At 42.1% G+C, this 21,066-nt stretch overlaps 1 protein-coding gene across 7 annotated transcripts in view; it reads right to left on the bottom strand.

Annotated features, from left to right (window-relative positions):
* ADCYAP1R1 (ADCYAP receptor type I) overlaps nt 1–21,066 on the bottom strand; it is a 188,761-nt gene that overhangs the window by 28,663 nt on the left and 139,032 nt on the right. For all 7 annotated transcript variants that reach the window (XM_073334759.2, XM_073334760.2, XM_073334763.2 and 4 more), the window contains 2 exons: nt 17,840–17,909; nt 15,240–15,331 (listed from right to left, as the gene is read on the bottom strand). In XM_073334759.2, the coding sequence (XP_073190860.1) occupies nt 15,240–15,331; nt 17,840–17,909 (162 nt within the window). The remainder of the gene's footprint in view (nt 1–15,239; nt 15,332–17,839; nt 17,910–21,066) is intronic.

Genomic DNA, 21,066 nt, shown 5'->3' with positions numbered 1-21,066 from the left:
AGTAGGGTGGGGGGAGAGAAAACCTTGATTATCACTTCAAAAGGTTTTCTCTCCCCCCCACCCCACTCTCCTGCTGGTAATAGCTCATCTTAAGTGATCATTCTCCTTACAATGTATGTTTTTTCATGGTCTATGTGTATATAAAATCTCCTCACTGACTTTCCACAGTATGCATCCGATGAAGTGAGCTATAGCTCACGAAAGCTTATGCTCAAATAAATTGGTTAGTCTCTAAAGTGCCACAAGTACTCCTTTTCTTTTTGCGAATACAGACTAACACGGCTGCTACTCTGAAACCTATGGGTAGGAATAAATGGTCAGTTTTCACAATGGAGAGAGGCAAACAGCAGAGTCTTCAAAGGAGCTGTACCGGGGTCTGTGCTGTTCCACATATTTGTTAATGATCTGGAAAAGATGTGAACAGTGAAGTGTCAATTTGCAGATGATACAAAACTATTCAAGATAGCTAAGTCCAAAGCAGACTGTGAGGATTACAGAGGGATCTCACAAAACTGAGTGACTGGGCAGATGAAATTCAACTTGATAAGTGCAAAGTAATACACATGGGAAAACATAATCCCAACTACACATATACAATAATTGGTTCTAACGTAATTGTTACCACCCCAAACAATGATCTTGGAGTCACTGTGGATAGTTCTCTGAATATTTTTACTCAAAGCGCAGCAGAGGTCAAAGAGGCCAACAAAAGGTTAGGAACTATTAGGAAAGGGATATAAATAAGACAGAAAATGTCATGATGCCACTACATAAATCTATGATACACCCACACCCTGAATACTGTGTCCAGTTCTGGTTGCCCCATCGCAAAAAGGATAAAGTGGAACTGGAAAAGCTTCATGTTAGGATATAGATATTCAGACCTGTCTGTAAAGGCCTGTACTTTAAGAAGTTAGGTGTATTCTTATCACTTGGCTAGTTAGAGGTATAAAAGAAAGAATCAAAATCACTGTCTGCCAATGTAAGGTCCTTCTCTTACTGTGACAGTCTGGGGCCCTGTTCTTAGGCTAAGGCCTTTGGCTAAGCGACAGAGGCAGCCATAAGCTGGGAAGCGACCGGTCACATCCTCACATTCCAAAGTAGTCACATGGAAAGAAGGTGCTATTGGGCTGTTAGGAATACAATCCTGTCCTGATAGTGCCTATCAGCTCCAGAGAAAGGGAAGTGCCTAGAAAATGTAAAAGAAAACTTAGTTTGATAGCATCCTGTCTGGCAAGAACTCACTTATCAATACTGGGATGTGAAATCCTCACTTCTGTATTGTCTTGCCATTATAGTTCCCACTTTGCTATTGTTTGTCTGTATAATCTCTGTCTGGTTCTGTGATTGTTCCTGTCTGCTGTATAATTAATTTTGCTGGGTGTAAACTAATTAAGGTGGTGGGATATAATTGGTTACATAATCATGTTACAATATGTTAGGATTGGTTAGTTAAATTTTAGTAGAATGATTGGTTAAGGTATAGCTAAGAATATTACTATATAAATTAGGGGCAAACAGGAAGTAAGTTGGGATTCGGAAATAAGGAAAAGGAACTTGTATTTAAGCTTGCTGGAAGTTCACCCCAATAAACATCGAATTGTTTGCACCTTCGGACTTCGGGTATTGTTGCTCTCTGTTCATGTGAGAAGGACCAGGGAAGTGGGAGAGTGAAGGAATAAGCTCTCTAACACTTCACAGAAGGGCAAAAAGATGGTCAAGGGTATGGAATGGCTTCCGCATGAGAAGAGACTAAAAAGATTAGGACTGTTCGTCTTAGAAAAGAGATGACTAAGGGGGGATATGATAGAGGTCTATAAAATCATGACCGGTGTGGAAAGAGTGAATAGGGAAGTGCTGTTTGCCCTTTCACACAATACAAAAACCAAGGTCACCTGACAAAATTAATAGGCAACAGGTTTAAAACAAACAAGAGGAAGTACTTTTTCACACAATGCACACCTAACCTGTGGAACTTGTCACCAAGGGGCATTGTTATGGCCAGAAATATAACTGGGTTCAAAAAGCAGTTCATGGAGGATAGGCCTATTGATTGCTATTAGCCCAGATGGTCAGGGATGCAATCCGATATTTGGAGCAATTGTGAGCCTCTGACTACAAAAAGGCAGGAGTGGAAGTGGGGATGGATCACTCCATAATTGTCCTGTTCTGTACACTCCTCCTGAAGTTCTGGTATGGGCGACTGTTGGAGACAGGATACTGGGCAAGATGGACCATGGTATGACTTAGTAAGGAAGCTCTCATGTTTCTCTGTTTGTGCAGATGGGCTCATACTGAAACCATTTGTCTGGAAGTCCTAAATCCCACTCAGCTGGGATGAAATGAGATTTGGGTCCAAACCACCCCTGGTCAGCAATAAACCATACCCTGGAATCATCTTTGGTGTTGTCCATATCAATAGGGTAGGCAGGCAGCCCTGAGGAAGGCAGTGGGCCTCACTCGGAGATCAAGCAGCGGAAGGGAGAGCATATCGTAGGGTAGCCCTTGCTTTGACAGAAAGGCCGGGAGCAGAAGGAAGCAGCGAGGGGACACTTAAGCCTAGAATCTTCTTTACTAAATGTGCTATAGTTTCAAAGTTATAACATTTCGAGCTTCCCTTATATGACTTCCTGTGATCCTATTTTAACCAAGTGAATTGTTTTCAGTGATCCAAAGGGGTGTTGTACATTGTCATGTATAATGGAGTGATTCTGTTATAAATGCACTGACATAACCACAGAGGACATGATAGTAATGGATCTAATATGGAAAACATACTGTACTAGACAAAGCCTGAGAGAAGCCTATGTGTGTTTGAATGCAATTACAGAAAGGAGTACTGACCGGATGTGCAGAGCACTCAGGCCCAAATCCACCCACTGAAGACCAATTAATTAATGAGTCACTCCCATTTTTTTAAACATAGCATTTAATGCCCCAAATCAGCATAAGCTGAAAGTCTAACACTAATGGCTGCATTTTCTAAGGGGCCCTGGAAATGTGGACTATCAAATTTGCATTCTCACAAAATCAAGCATTTGCGCATGCCAACAAGATTTTGCATTTTTAGATCGGTGTGCACAAACGCCCATTAATAAAAGCACAAAATGTACAGTGGGAAGCTTAGAGCGTATGTGAACATTTGACACTGAGGGCCGGATGGAGAGCTGGTTTAAACTGGCAGAACTCCATTGACTTCGATGCAGCTGTGCCAAATTTACACAGGCTAAGGGCAGGCTCTGTGGGCTCAATTATCCTTTCATTCACACTGGTTGTACCCTGGCGTAACTCCATCGACTTAAACGGAGTTATTCCTGATTTATAATGGTGTAAATGAGAGAATCAACCTTAATATGCTTTAGTAATAATGATCAGATTGACTGAGACATAAGCACAAGGTCAAATTCTATGCTTGTCTATGCTTAGTGAAACCCCACTGCAGTCAATGGGCGAAGTGATCTTTGCTACACCTCTTCAAACCAGTACTGTCAATGGCGTTACTCAGGTGGAAATGAGGAGATGTGACCCAATGGGCTGCTGCATGGAGTGTACAGGCCTGAAACGGCAGCCTCTTATTCATATGAACTGTCCTGTTTACTTCAGTGGAACTACTTATGTGATTTGCAATGTGCAGGTTCCCTAAGTGGGGATCCCTAAGATGGCCCAGAGAATTTAACTAACTGCATAATCACCAGCGCGCAGTTCCTTTCATGCACACAGTTAGATGATTACCTGTTCTGTTCATTCCCTCTGGGGAACCTGGCATTGGCCACTATCGGAAGACAGGATACTGGGCTAGATGGACCATTGGTCTGACCCAGTATGGCCGTTCTTATGTTCTAGATAAGTTAGTCTCATGAGAGACAGGTTCACCAACACCTTTCTACACCACAGCTGCATCGTCTTACTCAACACAGCCACACATCATGAAGTGCTTGCACGCTTGTCCAGCGCGCCTATCAAGAATCCTTAAGACATTTGACATGAAGAGCGTCAATTGCAAAACAAAGGGCACAAGAAATCAAGGATAAGAAAAAAGAAGAGCCATTATTGGCAATTAACACCGTTTTTGTTTGCCATGTGATAGAAGCCTAAATGCGAATGGCGACAGAAGTTCGACAGAATAGCATTGTGTGCCTGAAGCTTGGAAAGAAATTAAAAGCACATCATAGATCAAGAGATGTCAGAATTATTTCCCATTATCTGCAGACAGCGAACAACTGCAGCATGAAGACCAGATTAATTCAGCCCCCTTAAGCAAGTGACTCCAAGAAAAAAGGAGTGGGGATCAAGCTGAAAAACAAAACTCAAAATCCCTCCTTCTCCCCACCCCAAAAAAAATTCCAAGAATGGCCATTTTATCCTAGCCATTGTGTTCTTCAGTACATGGTTTGACATACTAGCACTGGCAAAGGTGGGACAGTGAGTGCCTGGGGAAGCTCATAAATCCACATCTCAGAATACCATCTCAGAAACCTGTGGGATATTGACAGGACTGGGCTAATCAACAATTAGGGAAGTATCAAATGACCCAACAGAATGTAATGGCTTCAAGTGGAATCGACTGGGACATTATCAGGGCTCTCTTAATTCTGCAGCCCATAAAGATTTCAAAAATAGCCAACACATTCACAACAAAGCCTGCCTGGTGATTGTACCTCTTCCTCTCTCAGCCACATGCCAAAACCATGGAACTGTTGGTACAAATACATTGGAGCAGGGTGCACATGTAGCAATGTTTAGAGAAAAAAAAAAACCACTTGTTACTTCAAAATAGAAAACAAAGCCCAATTGGCCTACATGCTACGGCTATCACCTGTGCTGAGTGAGTTCTAAAAGGCATGACTCTAATTATGCAAAAAAATCCCAAGCAGAAAAGTATTTTAAAATTTCATGCATTGCAGGTGACCTTGTAACTACGAACATGTGAGTTGTGCTGCTGTGATTTACAGTATCAAAATCAGAGGATACCAGCGTAGTATGTAGCCACAGTAAAGTGTTCGTGTTTCACTGGAAATTAATGGGATTTTCTTTAAACTGACCTCCCTGAAAACTACAAATCTTGTAGTCCCTCATATGAAATGCTGCACTGGGAAGTCACCGATAAAATGGCAAAACCAAATCCAAGCTGGATGTGGCTTTAGGCCTGCTCCTCCCATCACTATTAAAATAATGCAAGCAGGATATGTACAGAAGAAGGATGGATGGGTGGTTAGGGTGCTAACCTGGGACTCAGGAAACCTCAGTTCCATTTTCTGCTATAACAGAGGATCCCTGTGTGACCTTGAGCAAGACACTTAGTCTTTCAGTTCCTCATATGCTAAATGGGGATATAGATCATAGGAGTGCTGTGGGGATAAACACATTATAGATTGTGAGGCTTCAGATACTATAGTAATGGGACCATCTAAGTATCATACACAGATAGCTCAATGACAGGCCAGAGCCTTCCACTGCTTTCTGCAAATAGTTTTGGAGTGTGGGGGGTTTACCTTAATTACTCCTAGTGTGATACTTCTTAGTTATATAACCTTAAATTTCCACGGCGGTACAGACAATTGTCTGTTTAATGCTGTTTAAAACAGATACAGCCCAAATTAAAACTAGGCTAGAGGATGGGAATTTGTCTTGGGGGATGCAAAGGAAAAGCACAATATTTGTGAAGGCGGCATTTTACCCTTGAACACTAGGCAACTTTGGTAAGATTTAGTCTTTAAAAAAATAGTCAAAGCAATAATTTTCAACATACTTATTGGCTGTTCTAGAAATTAGAACTAGGACCCCACTGTCTCATGTGCCGACAAGTAATCAATGATCATTGTTTCCATAATCTTTTCCTAGTGTTGGGATGGATAAACCTTTGCTTAAGAGACCCCGGCGTTCCTGGTGTTAGTGGGAGTTCCACCCCCCCAATGTCCGCGTTTAAGCAATTAAAGCGCCGTGCCCATGGACAGACCACTTAGCAAAGGAGCTGCAGTTTTCTGTTATAAATGGGGTTTATGCCAGGAAGATCCTGTTGGAAATAACTGGCACTGTTAATTTGAGTACTTGCAGCAAGACAAAGCAGTAGCAAAATGAGTCATTGAATTTCCAGTGACTTTGTCAGTGAATTGCAGAGGAGTGTTGTTTACCAAAACACTTGCTTTCAGACACTGATTCTGCTAACCTAAGCCCTTTAGATTGGACCATATGTAAAATCATACCTACCTATGGTATATGCCATGTTTCTCCTTTCTTTCCAGCAAGATGCTGATTGGAGGAATGACGTAGACCTGAATTAGCTAGATAGATGTGTGGTTTTATTTTTTTCTTTTGAGTTTTCAACAGGCATGATACAAAAGTCAGGATGAACAGCAGGTTAAAAAAAGCAAAAGCAGAAACAAACCAAAAAAATTATACTATGCATCCATGAACCAAAAAAAAATATATATGTCAATCCAATGTGCTTTAGCCCTTTGCAGTGAGTGAGCAAGCAAAAAGCTGAATGGAAATGCTTGCGCTATTTTAGTCTTATGGCTCAACCCAGCACATGAGTGATTCATGCATCTCCTGGGTTTTTTTAACCTATCATACTGATATAATTACATTCCATTTTGTATATAAATAAACCTCTCATTAACAGTAACTTTGGTCATGCATACAGTAAAGTAAATTTTAGTTAGACACCTCAGTGTAATTATTTCTGCACTGCAGGTTTATTTACTATCTCTAGAACTCTAGAGACAATTCTGTGCTCAATTATACCTGAGCAACTGAGTGCAGAATCTGGCCCCCTATCTTCACCATATTACTTGTGTTTGCCATGCGATGGATGACAAAACCTTGGCTGTTCAGCATGTTAAGCATTTCTTGGCTTCCTGTTCCACAGCTGATTCATGAAAAAAATATATGAATGATGCAGGTACCAACTGATCTGCCATGGACTGTGCCAGTCAAAGCAGGGTTCTAAATAGTAGAAACTTGTCTCTAGTCCACAAAAGGAGAGTTAGAATCATAGAATATCAGGGTTGGAAGGGACCTCAGAAGGTCATCTAGTCCAACTCCCTGCTCAAAGCAGGACCAATCCCCAATTTTTGCCCCAGATCCCTAAATGGCCCTCTCAGGGATTGAACTCACAACCCTGGGTATAGTCAGAATTTAGTTGCCCATTTATGATTTGGTACATGGCTTTCAATATATGGATGCAACAATGGCCCTGGATGGGTCATCTGTTGTAATGCTACCTGGATCACTGGATATAAAAGCCGAAGTTGCTGTTGCCCGAGCTATAAAACCAGCTGCTTTAGCTTGGAGGCACTAAGAGACAATAATTTTTACATAGTTCAGCCACTAGAAGGGGATATCAGCTCACTCCTGTGTGTTACATAGGCAGTAATCAAAAAGAAATAATAAATACAATTATGAATGTTAATACATAATCAACACTTCACCCTTTTAGAAGACCTTTTATCTGAGGTTCTCAAAACTCCAACCGGGTTCAATCCTGATTTAATTTACATTGGTATCAAATCCAGAGCAACTCTAGTGAAGTCTGTGGAACTACTGAGGACTGACACCAGAATAACAGAAAGCAGAACATGGCCCAAGGACCACAGGCCTGAACTTTCCGTATGTTTGCCTTTGACTGCTCGCTCCTGCCAGTAGAAAGTAAGGATGATTAAGAAGTGATGATATTTACGGAAAAATATGTTCTAATAAGCTAGCAAAACATAGAGAGAACTCTGAAAAAAAAGAGTCCTGAAATTTTAAAGGGCATTGACAATGAAATCAGCACCCCTCTCAATGGCTGAGATATTTTTTCATGAATCCAGCCTTCACTCAAGTAAAATGGAAGGAGAACTTTGGGTTTTAAGCATCATTAAAATAAACACTGAGTCGTTGTTTGTTCTGTCCAGGTCTGTCACAGTTAGAGCAACTCAATCTAAAATGGAACGAGCAGCATGCAGGTAATGTTGAGCCCGAACCAAATGGAGGATGACAAATTGCACAAGGCTGGTCATGAATGGGTGGATGTACAAATGGATAAAACTGGAGATATCACACGCGCTGAAGCATTTAACTGGTCTGCAGAAACAAAATCAAGAACACGGGGAATTAGCTAAATGTTTCTAACCTTTCTTTTCAACTTGAAAACACAGGAAATTGCTTATAATGATCTTTGGGGAGGTTATTTAGAGTGAACGTCTAATTTTGATGATAATCACTCATTTTTGCGGTGCTGAATACATTTTAATGTGCATGAAGCAAGTCCCACAATATATGGTGGCTACGCTACATTGACTTTAGCATCAGTACTATTGCAATGTAGTTTCTCTATAATGCACTATGCATCCAACAAAGAGGCCCTTACAGGGCAGTAATAGATAAATGCAGTGTGACATCATTTTATAGCTAGATAGATGTGAACAGAGATACATACGACTTTCTGGCACGTTGGTGAAACTAGTTCGTATGATGTATGAACCATACTGATAACTATTTACTGGTGGTTGCTATTCAGGTACTAGACCGTGCATTTTGGGTGCACTCTGAACTCCCATTAACTTCAGTGGGGTACCCAAAGAATGAAGAATTAGGCCACCCAATATACATATGAGCTAAGCAGAGAAAATAAATGAATTTATTGTTAAATGTTTCTAGGACGAGTCTGGGAAACCTGATAACCCAGATTGTTAAGAGCACCACTGAATGGAGTTATGCCAGCAGAGAATTTGGCCCACTGTTGCACAGGTAGAAATGACTGCACCAGGCCCCAAGGCAATGGGAAACTAGGCCCCTGAGACCCAATTCAGGAAAGCACTTAAGCACATGCTTAAAGTCCATAAAGTCAAGGATGTGCTTAAGTGTTTGGTAGAATCAGGGCCACAGGGCTAGAGTTGCAAAGAAAGTTACATGTAGTGATGCTGAGTGTCACCATGCCTCACTTTTAGGTGCCTAAAAAGTCACTGGGATTCACAAAGCCTGGGTTAGGCATACAACGAATGGGGACAGACAGGTGTCCCAGAATGGGCTTCAGAAAATCCAGCACTCGCCTAAGCTAGCCACTGGGGCTATGCCTAAACTGCATTGTAAACCAGGGTCTGTGGGACCCAGGCTTATAGGCTCAGAGTTACCCAGCACGCACTTGAGCATCCACACTGCATTGTAGACCTGGGCTTACAATGGCTGGACCCAGGCCTCACAGATGTGCTAATACATCCACACTGCACTATGCAGACCTTCTCACATGTGTCTGTGGTTTGAGCTGACACATGCAAAATGGAAGCACTTGAACCCAAGTCCCAGTGGTGCTCAGGCTCTGACTGTCCCCTCAGTAGGGTCCGAGGAACCTGATCCTGAGTGCCTGATGATCTGAATCAGACTGTTTTCTGTGTGAATGGAAGGGGGGTTTGTGCACAAACTTGTGTCAGAGCTTAGGTGTAGTGTGCAGTGTAGCCATACACTGGAAGGTGCCAAGCCAGCCCTCTTTTGGGGGTAGGTGCTTAAATCCGGAAAGCAGGGAGGCACTTCCCTCTGCTTCTGATTCTCAGCTGCAAATGCTCTCCTGGGGTTAGCCACTGTGATAAAATGAGAATTTGCTGTAATGTCCTTATGAAGCCTATGTGTGCCTCAGTTTCCCCTATATTTTGCATAGCTACCCACTGGGGGGAGGGGAAATGACCAACTTTGCTCTCAGGGCAGGCTAAGAGACATAGCAATGCACATTGCCTAGCTACCGGAGTCTGAATGTGTCATTAAAAAAGACTGTCTGAAGCCAACCCACATCTGTTGAAAATCCAAGACAATGAAGAACCCAATCACCAGAACATTGACACCTAGCAACCAAGAACCCAGAGGGAGATGGATTTCCCCACTTCTCAGCAGGGAAGCTGAGCAAATATCCCAGCTTGAGAGCAAAGGACTGGAAGGTATGTGGTTGGGGGATAAAGGATTGGCTTCTGGAAGCAATTCTGGGCTTTCTCACCTGGGAGAGAATTCTGGGCTTTCTCATTAAGGGGGTCAGATTGACAGTGAGAGAGGCAGAACCCGAACATGGGGTTCATTACAGCTTGGCTGGGGGTCTGGGCTAACCAGCATGGACTATTCTTTAACCTTCATTTCTCTATGGTAACCAAAGGACTTTCAAATTCTGTGTGCCAGGTGACTAGTAAATGGTTACATTGCTTTGAAAAGGCTGCCTACATCATTGTAAATACTCCCTGAAAGCATTGTGGCTCAGAGGGACCCAGTTCAAGCCTCCCACAGAAATATGGCCTTGTTGGATTCGCTGCAGGCAGCCACAGAGAGAGACAGGAATCTCTGGTGCTGACGGGCCAGGCTTGGAGGCCAGGGGCCTGCTGCTGTGAACTTTGTGGCTCCTTAGGGCGTGGCCCACTAAAGGGGTCACTCCCAGGAGACTGATTACCGTAATATTTACCAAGATTCATATGTTTAGCATATCTGGCATGTAAATACCTTGCAATGCCGGCCACAAAAGTGCCATGTGAACGCCTGTTCTCACTTTCAGGTGCCATTGTAAATAAGAAGTGGGCAGATTATGTCCCGTAAATGTAAACCAACCTGTTTGTCTTAGCGATTGGCTGAACAAGAAGTAGGACTGAGTGGACCTGTAGGCTCTAAAGTTTTACATTGTTTTGTTTTTTGAGTGCAGTTATGTAACAAAAATAAATCTACATTTGTAAGTTGCACTTTCACAATAAAGAGATTGCACTACAGTACTTGTATAAGGTGAATTGAAAAATACTATTTCTTTATCATTTTACAGTGCAAATATTTGTAATAATAATAAATAATAATGATATGAAGTGAGCACTGTACACTTTGTATTCTGTGCTGTAACTGAAATCAATATATTTGAAAATGTAGAAAAACGTCCCAAAATATTTAATAAATTTCACTTGGTATTCTATTGTTTAACAGTGCGATTAATCACGATTAATTTGTTTGAGTTAATTGCATGAGTTAACTGAGATTAATCAACAGCCCTAGTTATAACTTTTAGCCCAGTGGTTAGAGCACTCACCTGGGATGTGGGTTCAAGTTCCCCTTCCACCTGAGGGAGAAATAGGGATCTACCATCTCAGGTGAGCGACCCAGTCACTGGGCTATAGGATATTCTGATGTGGAGCTCCCTCAGTCTCTCCTTTGGAAGCTGTTCCATTGGGGATAAATAAGGAAAGGATCACTGGGCCAAAGAGAGGGAGCCAGCAAAAGAATGAGAATGAGTCCATAGCCTGGTGGTTGGTGCACTCACCCAGGAGCTGGGAGACCCAGGATCCTATACCAATACCTTTCTGTAATTACGTATCCACAATGGAACAGCTTTGACAGGAAAGACTGAGAGAGCCCTGCATCAAAACACCCCACAGCCCAGTGAATAGGGCATCCAACTGAGAGGTGGCAGATGCCTGTTGAAACCCTTCTCCAAATCATGTGGTGGGGGGACTTGAATTGGGTGTCTCCAACAGCCCAGGTAAGTGCTCTAACTACTGTGCTAAAGTTACGACAGAGGTCCTTGTGCTTCTCCCTCCACTCCTCTGTAGGTCCCCTTACTGGATTGGGCCCCACAGGTAAGTTAGGTGAAGAAACACCTATCTATCTTTCCCAGTTCATGAATCACACTGGGGCTTAGGTGTCTGGATGACTGGCACAAGGCTGCAGTGTGCATGCTCAGAGGCAGAAACATAGGCGCCTAAGGAATATCTATTGCAAAAATTTAGATGCTGAGCAATTTTAGACTTTTAGGCACCTACAGGCAGCAGTTGAACAGAAGGTTTTTGAACCCCAATGGAGTCTGATTCTCAGATTTAGGCACCTACGTCCTTTTGTGAGTCTATCCCATAGTGTCTATGAAACAGCAAACTCATAAGCTAGTTGATAAAATGACCCTCATGTGTGAAGATACAATATAGATAATAGGAATATAACATTTCCTCTCATTTCCTCTCAAAGCTAGTAACAAGCTTTTTAGAATTCTTCTTGAGTTACAGGCAAGTTTACCCATATGGAAAGGGCATGTGTGTTTCATATACACAGATAGTATATCATATTTCATGTGTATGGACTTTAATATATAAGGAACCATTTACATATTAATTTATATTTGGGTCATATACTGTATCATCTCAAGTAAATCCAACATATAAAATTATCCTAATGTATGGATATAATGTATGGATACAATTTTTTTTGTCCCATATGGGTGAAAAGAGTATTTGTCTTTACAAAAAAGATACACATAGTCTTTAATATGGAAGTGTATGAATTAACTTATCCTAAAGTACTGTATGACATTTCTTTCTCTCTCTCTCTGCCTCTGTGTGTGTGTGTATCAACATATTCACAGTGGTCTTTTTAGGGTAATGCAAAGAGGCTACATCTTGTTCACCCTATTCACATGAGCAATAGCAGTAACATAAGTAGTTCCACTGAACTGAATGACCCAAATTCTGCCCATAGATATACTTGTGAACCTCCAGTTTATTAATGCCCAGATTCAACAAAACATTTGAGCAGGTGCTTAATTTTAAGCGTGTGCTTATACCCCATTGAAGTCAATGGGACTCAGCCACATGGTTAACTCCTTTGCTGAACAAGTTAACGTGTGCTTAAGTGCTTTGCTGAATGGGGCTTGAGTACTGAGTTGACCCAAATGGGACTGTCTGAGTGGGAATTTTGACGGCTTGTCTCATTTTTATAATAAAGGATGAAATTCTGGCCCCAGTTCTTGACCCTATACCAAAACTCCTATTGAGGTCAGTGGGCCAGGATTTCACCCAAAGTGTTTTTTCCAACCAGTATTCAACAATACGAACATTTATTTTTTCTCCCACGTGAATCATGTCTATGGATTCACAGCTGGGATACAGAATAAGCTGCCTTGTCTTTCATTCTCATTTCGCCTGACAGTACTGAATTCCACAGTGTTTTTTTCAAAATGGTACATTAGAACAAAAAGATAAATCCCCCCAAAACTGCTTTGAGCATGTTTGTTGATATGAGGTGTGTCCAGAGTACTGCAGAAATGGGTGGAAGTGTTTCATTTTTTGTCTGGTTAAAGAAATGGGCAAACTAAACATTTGTTAGTCTGAGATAACAGAATAGGGCAGGGCAGATATTCATTATGGGCTCTAGGTTAAATTCCATGGAAGTTTTAATATGGTGACATAACCATACCTCTGATGTAACAACAGAATTGTATACAGTATGTGTGCATATATACTATATCTGCCTGTGAATATCTATGCATATATTTTTTTATGTCTTGCCTTACTTCTAGATACATTTGCTACTGTTAAATCTGTTTGGATAAACAACACTCCACTTCATAACACGTACATAAATGAAGGATATATTTACACATGTCCATTTATACAGTTGCAAACAAATATGAAAAAATAATGACAGCGAATGAAACAGAAAATATGATGTTTTCTTGTTCTGGTTGCCAACTATACACATAGGAAAAATATCAGTGAAACCCAGTAACCATATTGACTAAAAAATGGCAAGGATGCTTCATAGCCTACTCTAATCATTTGAATTTATGGCATGCTTTGCCTCATATGTAATAGCTGTGCAGCAAACATGCACTTAGCTATTCACAGGAAGAGATGGCTCTGCACATCTAGATTGCCATTTAAGATGCAGTGGGGATTTCCTGCAAGCAATTACATGGGAAGTCTTCATGCACTGGATTGGGCAAACCATGTGGGTAAGCGGGCTAACCTAGCCACTACAGTTTCTCCTGAGCTGTAAGTCTCAGCAGTGTGTATCTGCAGAATGTATTTAAAGCATTCTTTAGGTCTGTGGGTATAAAGCTTACAGCTTTGAGTGAAACACCTTCATTAAATGGATGTTCCATTTAGGGAAGACCAAAAGGAGACCGTGATCTACAGAAGTGCCACCATTTCATGCAAACATAAACTGGAGGATAGGAGAGGAGAAAAAAATGATTTTCATCCATCAGTCACACAATGAACTATGGGTTCCTGTAGTGACCAGACCTGCAATGCTTACTTAGGCAAATATTGATGTTGCAGTGTTTTGTCATAGACACAAGCCTCCATAGCAATGAATGCAAAGAGAATTATTTAGGATGCTCAACAGAGACAAAGATCCTGAAGTTCTATCTTCTAAATTAGCTTAAACGTGGTCACCACACAGGATCTCTCTACGCTCCATCCAGGACTTAACAGTGACGAAATGAACTGCTTACTACACCACAGACCTCAATGGGATTTTTGCGTAAGTAAGGACTTTTGGACTGGACTGTAAGGTACAGTGGAGGCATTAGATCGAAATTTTAAACATAATCCTAAATGTTAAGAAATCTCCTCCTGTAACCTGTTAAATTGGATTTTTCAGTGCTAAGCAAAGACTAATAATCATGGTTTTAGCTTGCACAAAATGCGTGGACTTTGGAAAGGTGCAAGGGAAACCTGCTTAGTCCTTAGGCAGGAAACCAGGGGAAGCACCAGGCATTTTGTAGCTATTTTTTTTTCCTTTCAACATTCCATAAGTATTTAAAAGAAAAACAAAAATAATTCTAATGGGAGACACAAACCGGAGATGGGGATTTACAGCCAAATCAGTGCTGACAACGACTCTCTAGGAGGAGGAAGAAGTAGGAGCTAATGGACAGGACATATGTTTTGGAAAAAAAAAAATAAAAGGGCAAAATGAAAACAAGTTCCGATTTAAAAACTCACATGGAAACATTTAAGATTAGTTGTGAGCTTTGAAGCAGTTTAAAGAGCAATAACGATTGTTTAGTTTATGTTGAATGGATTCAAAATTACCATCCAAATATGTAACTTTACAAGGACTTCGTAACTTAGAATCTCTGATAAAGTCCACTGAAGTTAACAGAACGACTCTCATTGAATTCAGTGGACTCTGGATCAGGTCCTTGGAACATATGAAGCCCAGCAAACTGTCCCATAGATATAACAATCCTCGAAGCCTGGACAGTATGTTAATTTTCAAATAACTGATCTGTGCATAATCGTTTTTTAAAACATATACAGCATTTACAATTATTTTCTAAGAGCTTTAAAGAGAGATCAAAGGTGGCACTAAAAAAAAGTATTTTAGTGGCCGTTGGATTAAAAAAAAATCATTAATAGACTCTATGACACAGACAAAAAAGTCAATTGAGTTCTATTGAGTGTGTTTTTCCTATGTGTATATTAGAGATCTGAATTAATTAGTGCTTATTTGACAGCTATTGTACTTACAAGTAAATGCTGGATTCGTTGCCCCCAATATCAGGCGACTGGAGTTTCTGCACAAGGATAACGATTATGCCAATGAAAAGAACAAAGTTTATCTGGGAAGAGAAGAAAAAGAGAAGTGAAAAGCAATCCTGGCTTATGGGGAGAATGCTATTAGCTATGCCGTATTTCTCCTAATATGACAGGGAGAGTCTGACCTGCTGGCCCCGTTTCCTCACTCCTCCCAAACCTGCAGAGCTGGAACACTGTAGAACCTCTGTGGAGAGGGGACTTTGCAGGGTCATGATTAATAGTGGGGCAATATGCCATGGAGGCAGCATTCCCACTTTGTCTATTGCCCCAAGCCCAGATTTTGTGGGCACAGACTCCCTTGCGTGCCTGAGCATGCCTTTGCCAGCAACAGTTAATGAGAGGCTTAAGTAAACAGTTTTCAGCATTTGTCATTATCAAAAACTGCAAGGGAAACAGATCCTTGAATGCCTGTACTTGGCTGGCCAGATCTCAGGCCTAAGGGGTACTGAGCACCTTCAACTCCCATTGACTTCATGTACTCAGCACCTCTCAGAATCAGGCTACATGTGAAGGAAGAGCTGATTTGTTCTCTTACTGAGCGAGGGTAAGGCAGGTGTCTTTGCCATATTGCTCCTTGCTGCCCTGAGGCTCGATTTAGCTCACAGATCCATGCAGACGGGGAGAAGGGAGGTGGGGGGGTGGGGAAGGGGCTGTGGTGGAATAATGTCTACAAAAGGGAGCAGGTGAGGGGCCTTGGCTACTGCAGCTGGGGAATGCCCTGACCGAACACTAGAAGTGGTAAAAAAAAATCCCATTTTGTTTCTGTTAAAAATTTCAATTTAAAAACCCGCCAGAAACAAAAGCTAACACAGTCACCGGGCTCTGAAATTCCTTTTTCCAGACAAAAATCAAACGTTTCATCCATACGGATAGGTTTTCAAAAAAACATTTTGATTTTAATGCTGCTGCATTTTTGATTAAAAAAAATAGTCAAAAATTGCGAACAGCTCTGCTCAGGGCATCCCCTCAGCAGCATCCAGCATCAGAGCCCCACACATAATTTTTAACTTTCCCTTCACTGAAACCCCCAAGGGAAGGGGGTGGAAGTACCATCACCTACGTATCCTCTAGGGTGAATCCCCCTTGGTGATCTGTCACCGGGAATTGCAGGACCCTTACGGTTTCATTTTACGCTCCTCTACCTTCAAATGTTGCATTATTATTTTCTGAATCCATCTTAGTCTCTGCATCTGTGCCCACATAACTTAGTCTTATAACAAGTATGGCTCTACTATAGAATCATAGGACTGGAAGGGACCCCGAGAGGTCATCTAGTCCAGTACCCTGCACTCATGGCAGGACTAAGTATTATCTAAACCATCCCTGACAGGTGTTTGTCTAACCTGCTCTTAAAAATCCCCAGTGATGAAGATTCCACAACTTCCCTAGGCAATTTATTCCAGTGCTTAACCACCCTGACACTTAGGAATTTTTTCCTAATGTCCAACCTAAACCTTCCTTGCTGCAATTTAAGCCCACTGCTTCTTGTCCTCTTCTCAGAGGTTAAAAAAAACAATTCTTCTCCCTCCTCCTTGTAACAACCTATTATGTACTTGAAAACTGTCATCATGTCCCTTCTCAGTCTTCTCTTTTCCAGACTAAACTAACCCAATTTTTTCAATCGTCCCTCACAGATCATGTTTTCTAGACCTTTAATCATTTTTGTTGCTCTTCTCTGGACTTTCTTCAATTTGTCCACATCTTTCCTGAAATGTGGTGCCCAGAACTAGACGCAATACTCCAGATGAGGCCTAATCAGTGCGGAGTAGAGCGGAAGCATTAATTCTCGTATCTTGCTTACAACACTCCTGCTAATACATCCCAGAATGATGTTCGTTTTTTTTTGCAACAGTGTTACACTGTTGACTCATATTTAGCTTGTGGTCCTCTATGATCCCCAGATCCCTTTCTGCAGTGCACCTTCCTAGGCAGTCATTTCCCATTTTGCATGTGGGCAACTGATTGTACAACTGATAGGGGCAAAGCAAGCCTGGTGGGCCTATGACAGCAAGTATACACTGCCTAGGACAGGGCCATCCTGATGCTCCAGATATGACTTGCATTGGCTTTATAGAGCTTAGTGACAGAAGGGAGAACGACGATCATCTGGTCTGACCTCCTGTGTTACACAGGCCAGATAATTTCCTCCCGTTATTCCTGTATTGAGCCCAATAACTTGTGTTTGACTAAAGCACATCTTCCAGAAAGGCATCCAGAAGACAGAGAATCCACCACTTCCCTCGGTAGTTTATTTCAGTGATTAATCACTTCAATAAGAGATGTGCATGATTTACTATCCAGAGCTAGAAAGAGGTCCTGCATGCTAAAGGTATCTATGAACCCTGGGAGCAGTAATACTTGGGTACATGCATGTTACATAATAGTAGGTATTTTCCAATTTGCTTAGGGCAGAGCAACTTCTAGCCAGCCTTACTCTCTGCTATGTGACAACCTGTAGAGTCATTGGCTTTAATTCAGTTTTAGCTCATATTGATAGCCATGAAGAGATATCTTGTACGTATGTTACTTACCATTATTGATCCAACCACGGGACCCTTGATCACCCACCACAGGGCAGTGTTATCATTCATGTCCCAGCAGCTAAAATAATTAAAAAATAAAGGGGGATTCAGGGGAAGAAAGAGAGAGAGAGAGATAAAGAGACCACAGGGCACGCCAGTACATTGATATTTTCTTCTACTGGAACTTTGTCACAAGAGGGAAAGGAAGGTCTTGCAACTAAAGCACAAGGCTTTGACTCAAGAAATAAGAGTTCCCAGTCCTGTCTCTGACACTGACTTCCCTATGCAGCCTTAGCCACATCACCTGAGCCAGATGTTCAAAGGTATTTAGACACCTTAATATGCAAAGAGGTGTCTCTAGAGATTTAACTTAACTTCCATTTAAATCAATCACAGTTAGGTGCCTCACCTGTTTAGGCACTGCCAAAAATCCTGCTAGCCACTGATATGCGTCCTTAGGCACCTTTGAAAATCTGGCCCCAAGTGTCGGTATGCATCAGTCCACGTTTGCAAAATGGGTATTCGAGCACTTAACTAGCTCAAGGGGGTGTTTTGAGGTTTACTGTGCAGAAGAGCAAAGTGATATTTTAGAAGGTTCAGATTGAGTTTTGGGCAAAGGTTTAGGTCAGTTCTTATTTTAACTGTTGTAATGTCCTCTGCAGCAATCTATCATTAAAGCAAATGGCATTTCTGCCCATTGGATCCGCATTCTGCCTTTATATGCACAATTGACACCTATGGAACTGCATGAGCACTACATACAAACACTCATTTGAGGGCTAAATTGGTCAACAGAATGTCTGGGTTTTCAGGCCTTGGATGTGTTTCTAGAATTGGGAAAATAGTGCAAACTTTTTTTTCTTGTACATGCATCTGACCTTTTCCCCCCTGCACAGCTTTTGATTAGTGTTCCCAATTTTAAAACAAATCAAGCATGGTTACTGATTGGGATTTATTTTTCCTAGCACCATCAGGCATCCTAAAATGCTTTGCACTTGAAGTTGTGAGCTTTCCTCCCCATGGGAATAACAACTGTAAAGCCTGGTTCTAGTGATGTATTGTCGGATTCTAACGCACAGTGAAAAGAACTCAGAAGAACAAAATGTTAATATTGTGAAAGTTTATCTTTACCTTTTACATACGTCAAATGCCTGCCTGCAAAACACTGGGGGTGGGGGTGGGGGTGGGTGGAGTAGAAACCCGTACATTAAAAACTATGGTCCCTTTGTTGTGTGTACATGTGTGGGAGTAGAGGAAATGTTTGTGAGCCAGATTCCATCTTCCATATGTATGTGGTGCACAGATCTGAAATTTCCCCATCAGTCCAGACATACCCACAAATGAACCACTCCATAGGTTGTCTAAGACAGGAAAACTATATATATGTGGGGTGAAATTCTAGGGCAGGGTCTAATGGGTCAGGCACAGACAATGGCCTGTATTTTTATCCCTGACACACTCAGTGAATGGAATTTTCAAAAGAGCCTAAGTGACTTCAGAGCAAGAGTCCCACGGAAAGTCAATGATTCTTGTGCTCTTAAGCTACGCAGGCACTTGTGAAAATTTCAGCCAGGATCTGTAAAACTGAATTTGTCAGGACCCTGCATAGATTAGCCCTGCTCTGGAGGGTTTGTGCGGGGGACCATGTCTGGTTAGCATATGGCCATCATTAACAGTAGTTTTGCAGTGTTAATATGCATCATTTTGTGGCTAAGAATTTGTCCATAAAGGAATAAGCTGTCAGGGATCAGGGCCTGGAACAGTCTGTTTCCCAGCACCCCAACAAGTGCAGCTGGCTTGCAGCAGGCTACCTGACTAACTGCCCCACCTAACTGGTCAGGAAGAGCAACTGGCTGGCTGTTAGCCCAGCATCAGCTCTCTAGTGGCTCAGTGCATTCATGTCCACAGCTGCGACCCTCCCTGTGCCTGCTGCTCCTGGCCATATTCCAGCATTGCTCCTGTTACTGCCTTGTTCCCCAGCCTTGTTCCTGCTCAGTCCTAACTACCTCTGATTGCTCCTGGCTACGGCTTCCTCACCCTGACTCTGGTTCTTGACTCCAGTTCTGACCCTTGGCGTGGCTACTGGCTTCCAATCCTGGCTCTGACCCTTGGCCTGGCTCTTAGCTCCGGCACTGACTCCTGGAATGGCTACTGGTTCCTGACTCCAGCCTTGGCCCTGGGGCTGGATTTGCTTCCCAGTTCCTGCTTCGACCACTAGCCATGACTCTTGCACCTTCCACTGAACCTGACTGCCCATGGGCTGGTTTCTAACATAAGCAGTTTCAAGGGCAAAATGTGCATTTCCCAAGACCACTTTAGCCCAACCTGTGCGCCTCCCACAGAATGAAAGGGGTGGAAGCAACAGCCACTTTTCCCTTTCTTATGAGTCAGAGACGTAAGAGTACATTAGAATATGAAAAACAATGAGAAAAGAGCTGGGCATGTAAGTATCGACTTAAAGACTGCACTCCCCAGGCAGACTCTGTTACAGGTAAGAGTGGCTTGCTGCTGTGGAGAACAGAACCACGACTTCTTCTGTTGTGGGGGAAGGCCCTTTTCCATTTTAAGATGCCAAATTCTGAGCTCTGGTATAACTCCATTCCCTTCAGTGGTATTACTCTGGATTGACAGACAGCACCATCTAGAGACCCAGTTCCCTTCTCACTTACACTGGGCTGCATCAGGAGTTGAAGTCAGTGTCTTTAAATTTCAGCCCTTACCCTTTCTCTTGGTGGATTCCCCGCCCCATGATTTCTGAAATGTTTTCAGACTCACGCTGGCTTTTCCTCCCCACCCTTGAACAAACCTAGCTGATCTTTCAAAAAAATAAAATAAAATAGCCACTGAGAGACTCAGCTCGACTCCATCTACATGTGCTGCATGTTAATAAACTTCTCAGAAATAAAGCAGCAAAGGTTTTTCCTCCCATGAGATATTTACTCCCCCAAAACAGGGGCCATCTGGATTTCTAAAAGCAATTAATGCTTTTAGGACTAGTGCTATAATCATCATAATGACACAACAGGGATTTCTGGCTTGTTTTGCATGGAAATAGGTGATTTAATTTGTTTTATCATCAAAATAGAACATTGGATAAAAAAAAAACTCAAATCCTCCATGGAGAGAGGTTTTTACGTGTAGTCAGTCACTGAATCACTAGGAAGGGAATTTGAGAGAGACGGACCTGAGCCAGAACCTCAGATACAAACATCTCTAATCTTTGGTGAAGTTGGGAT

Source organism: Lepidochelys kempii, chromosome 2 (genome assembly GCF_965140285.1).
Source record: "Lepidochelys kempii isolate rLepKem1 chromosome 2, rLepKem1.hap1, whole genome shotgun sequence".
NCBI lineage: Eukaryota > Metazoa > Chordata > Testudines > Cheloniidae > Lepidochelys > Lepidochelys kempii.
The sequence above is the reverse complement of the archived record's forward strand: the minus strand, read 5'-3'. Positions and strand labels throughout refer to the sequence as shown.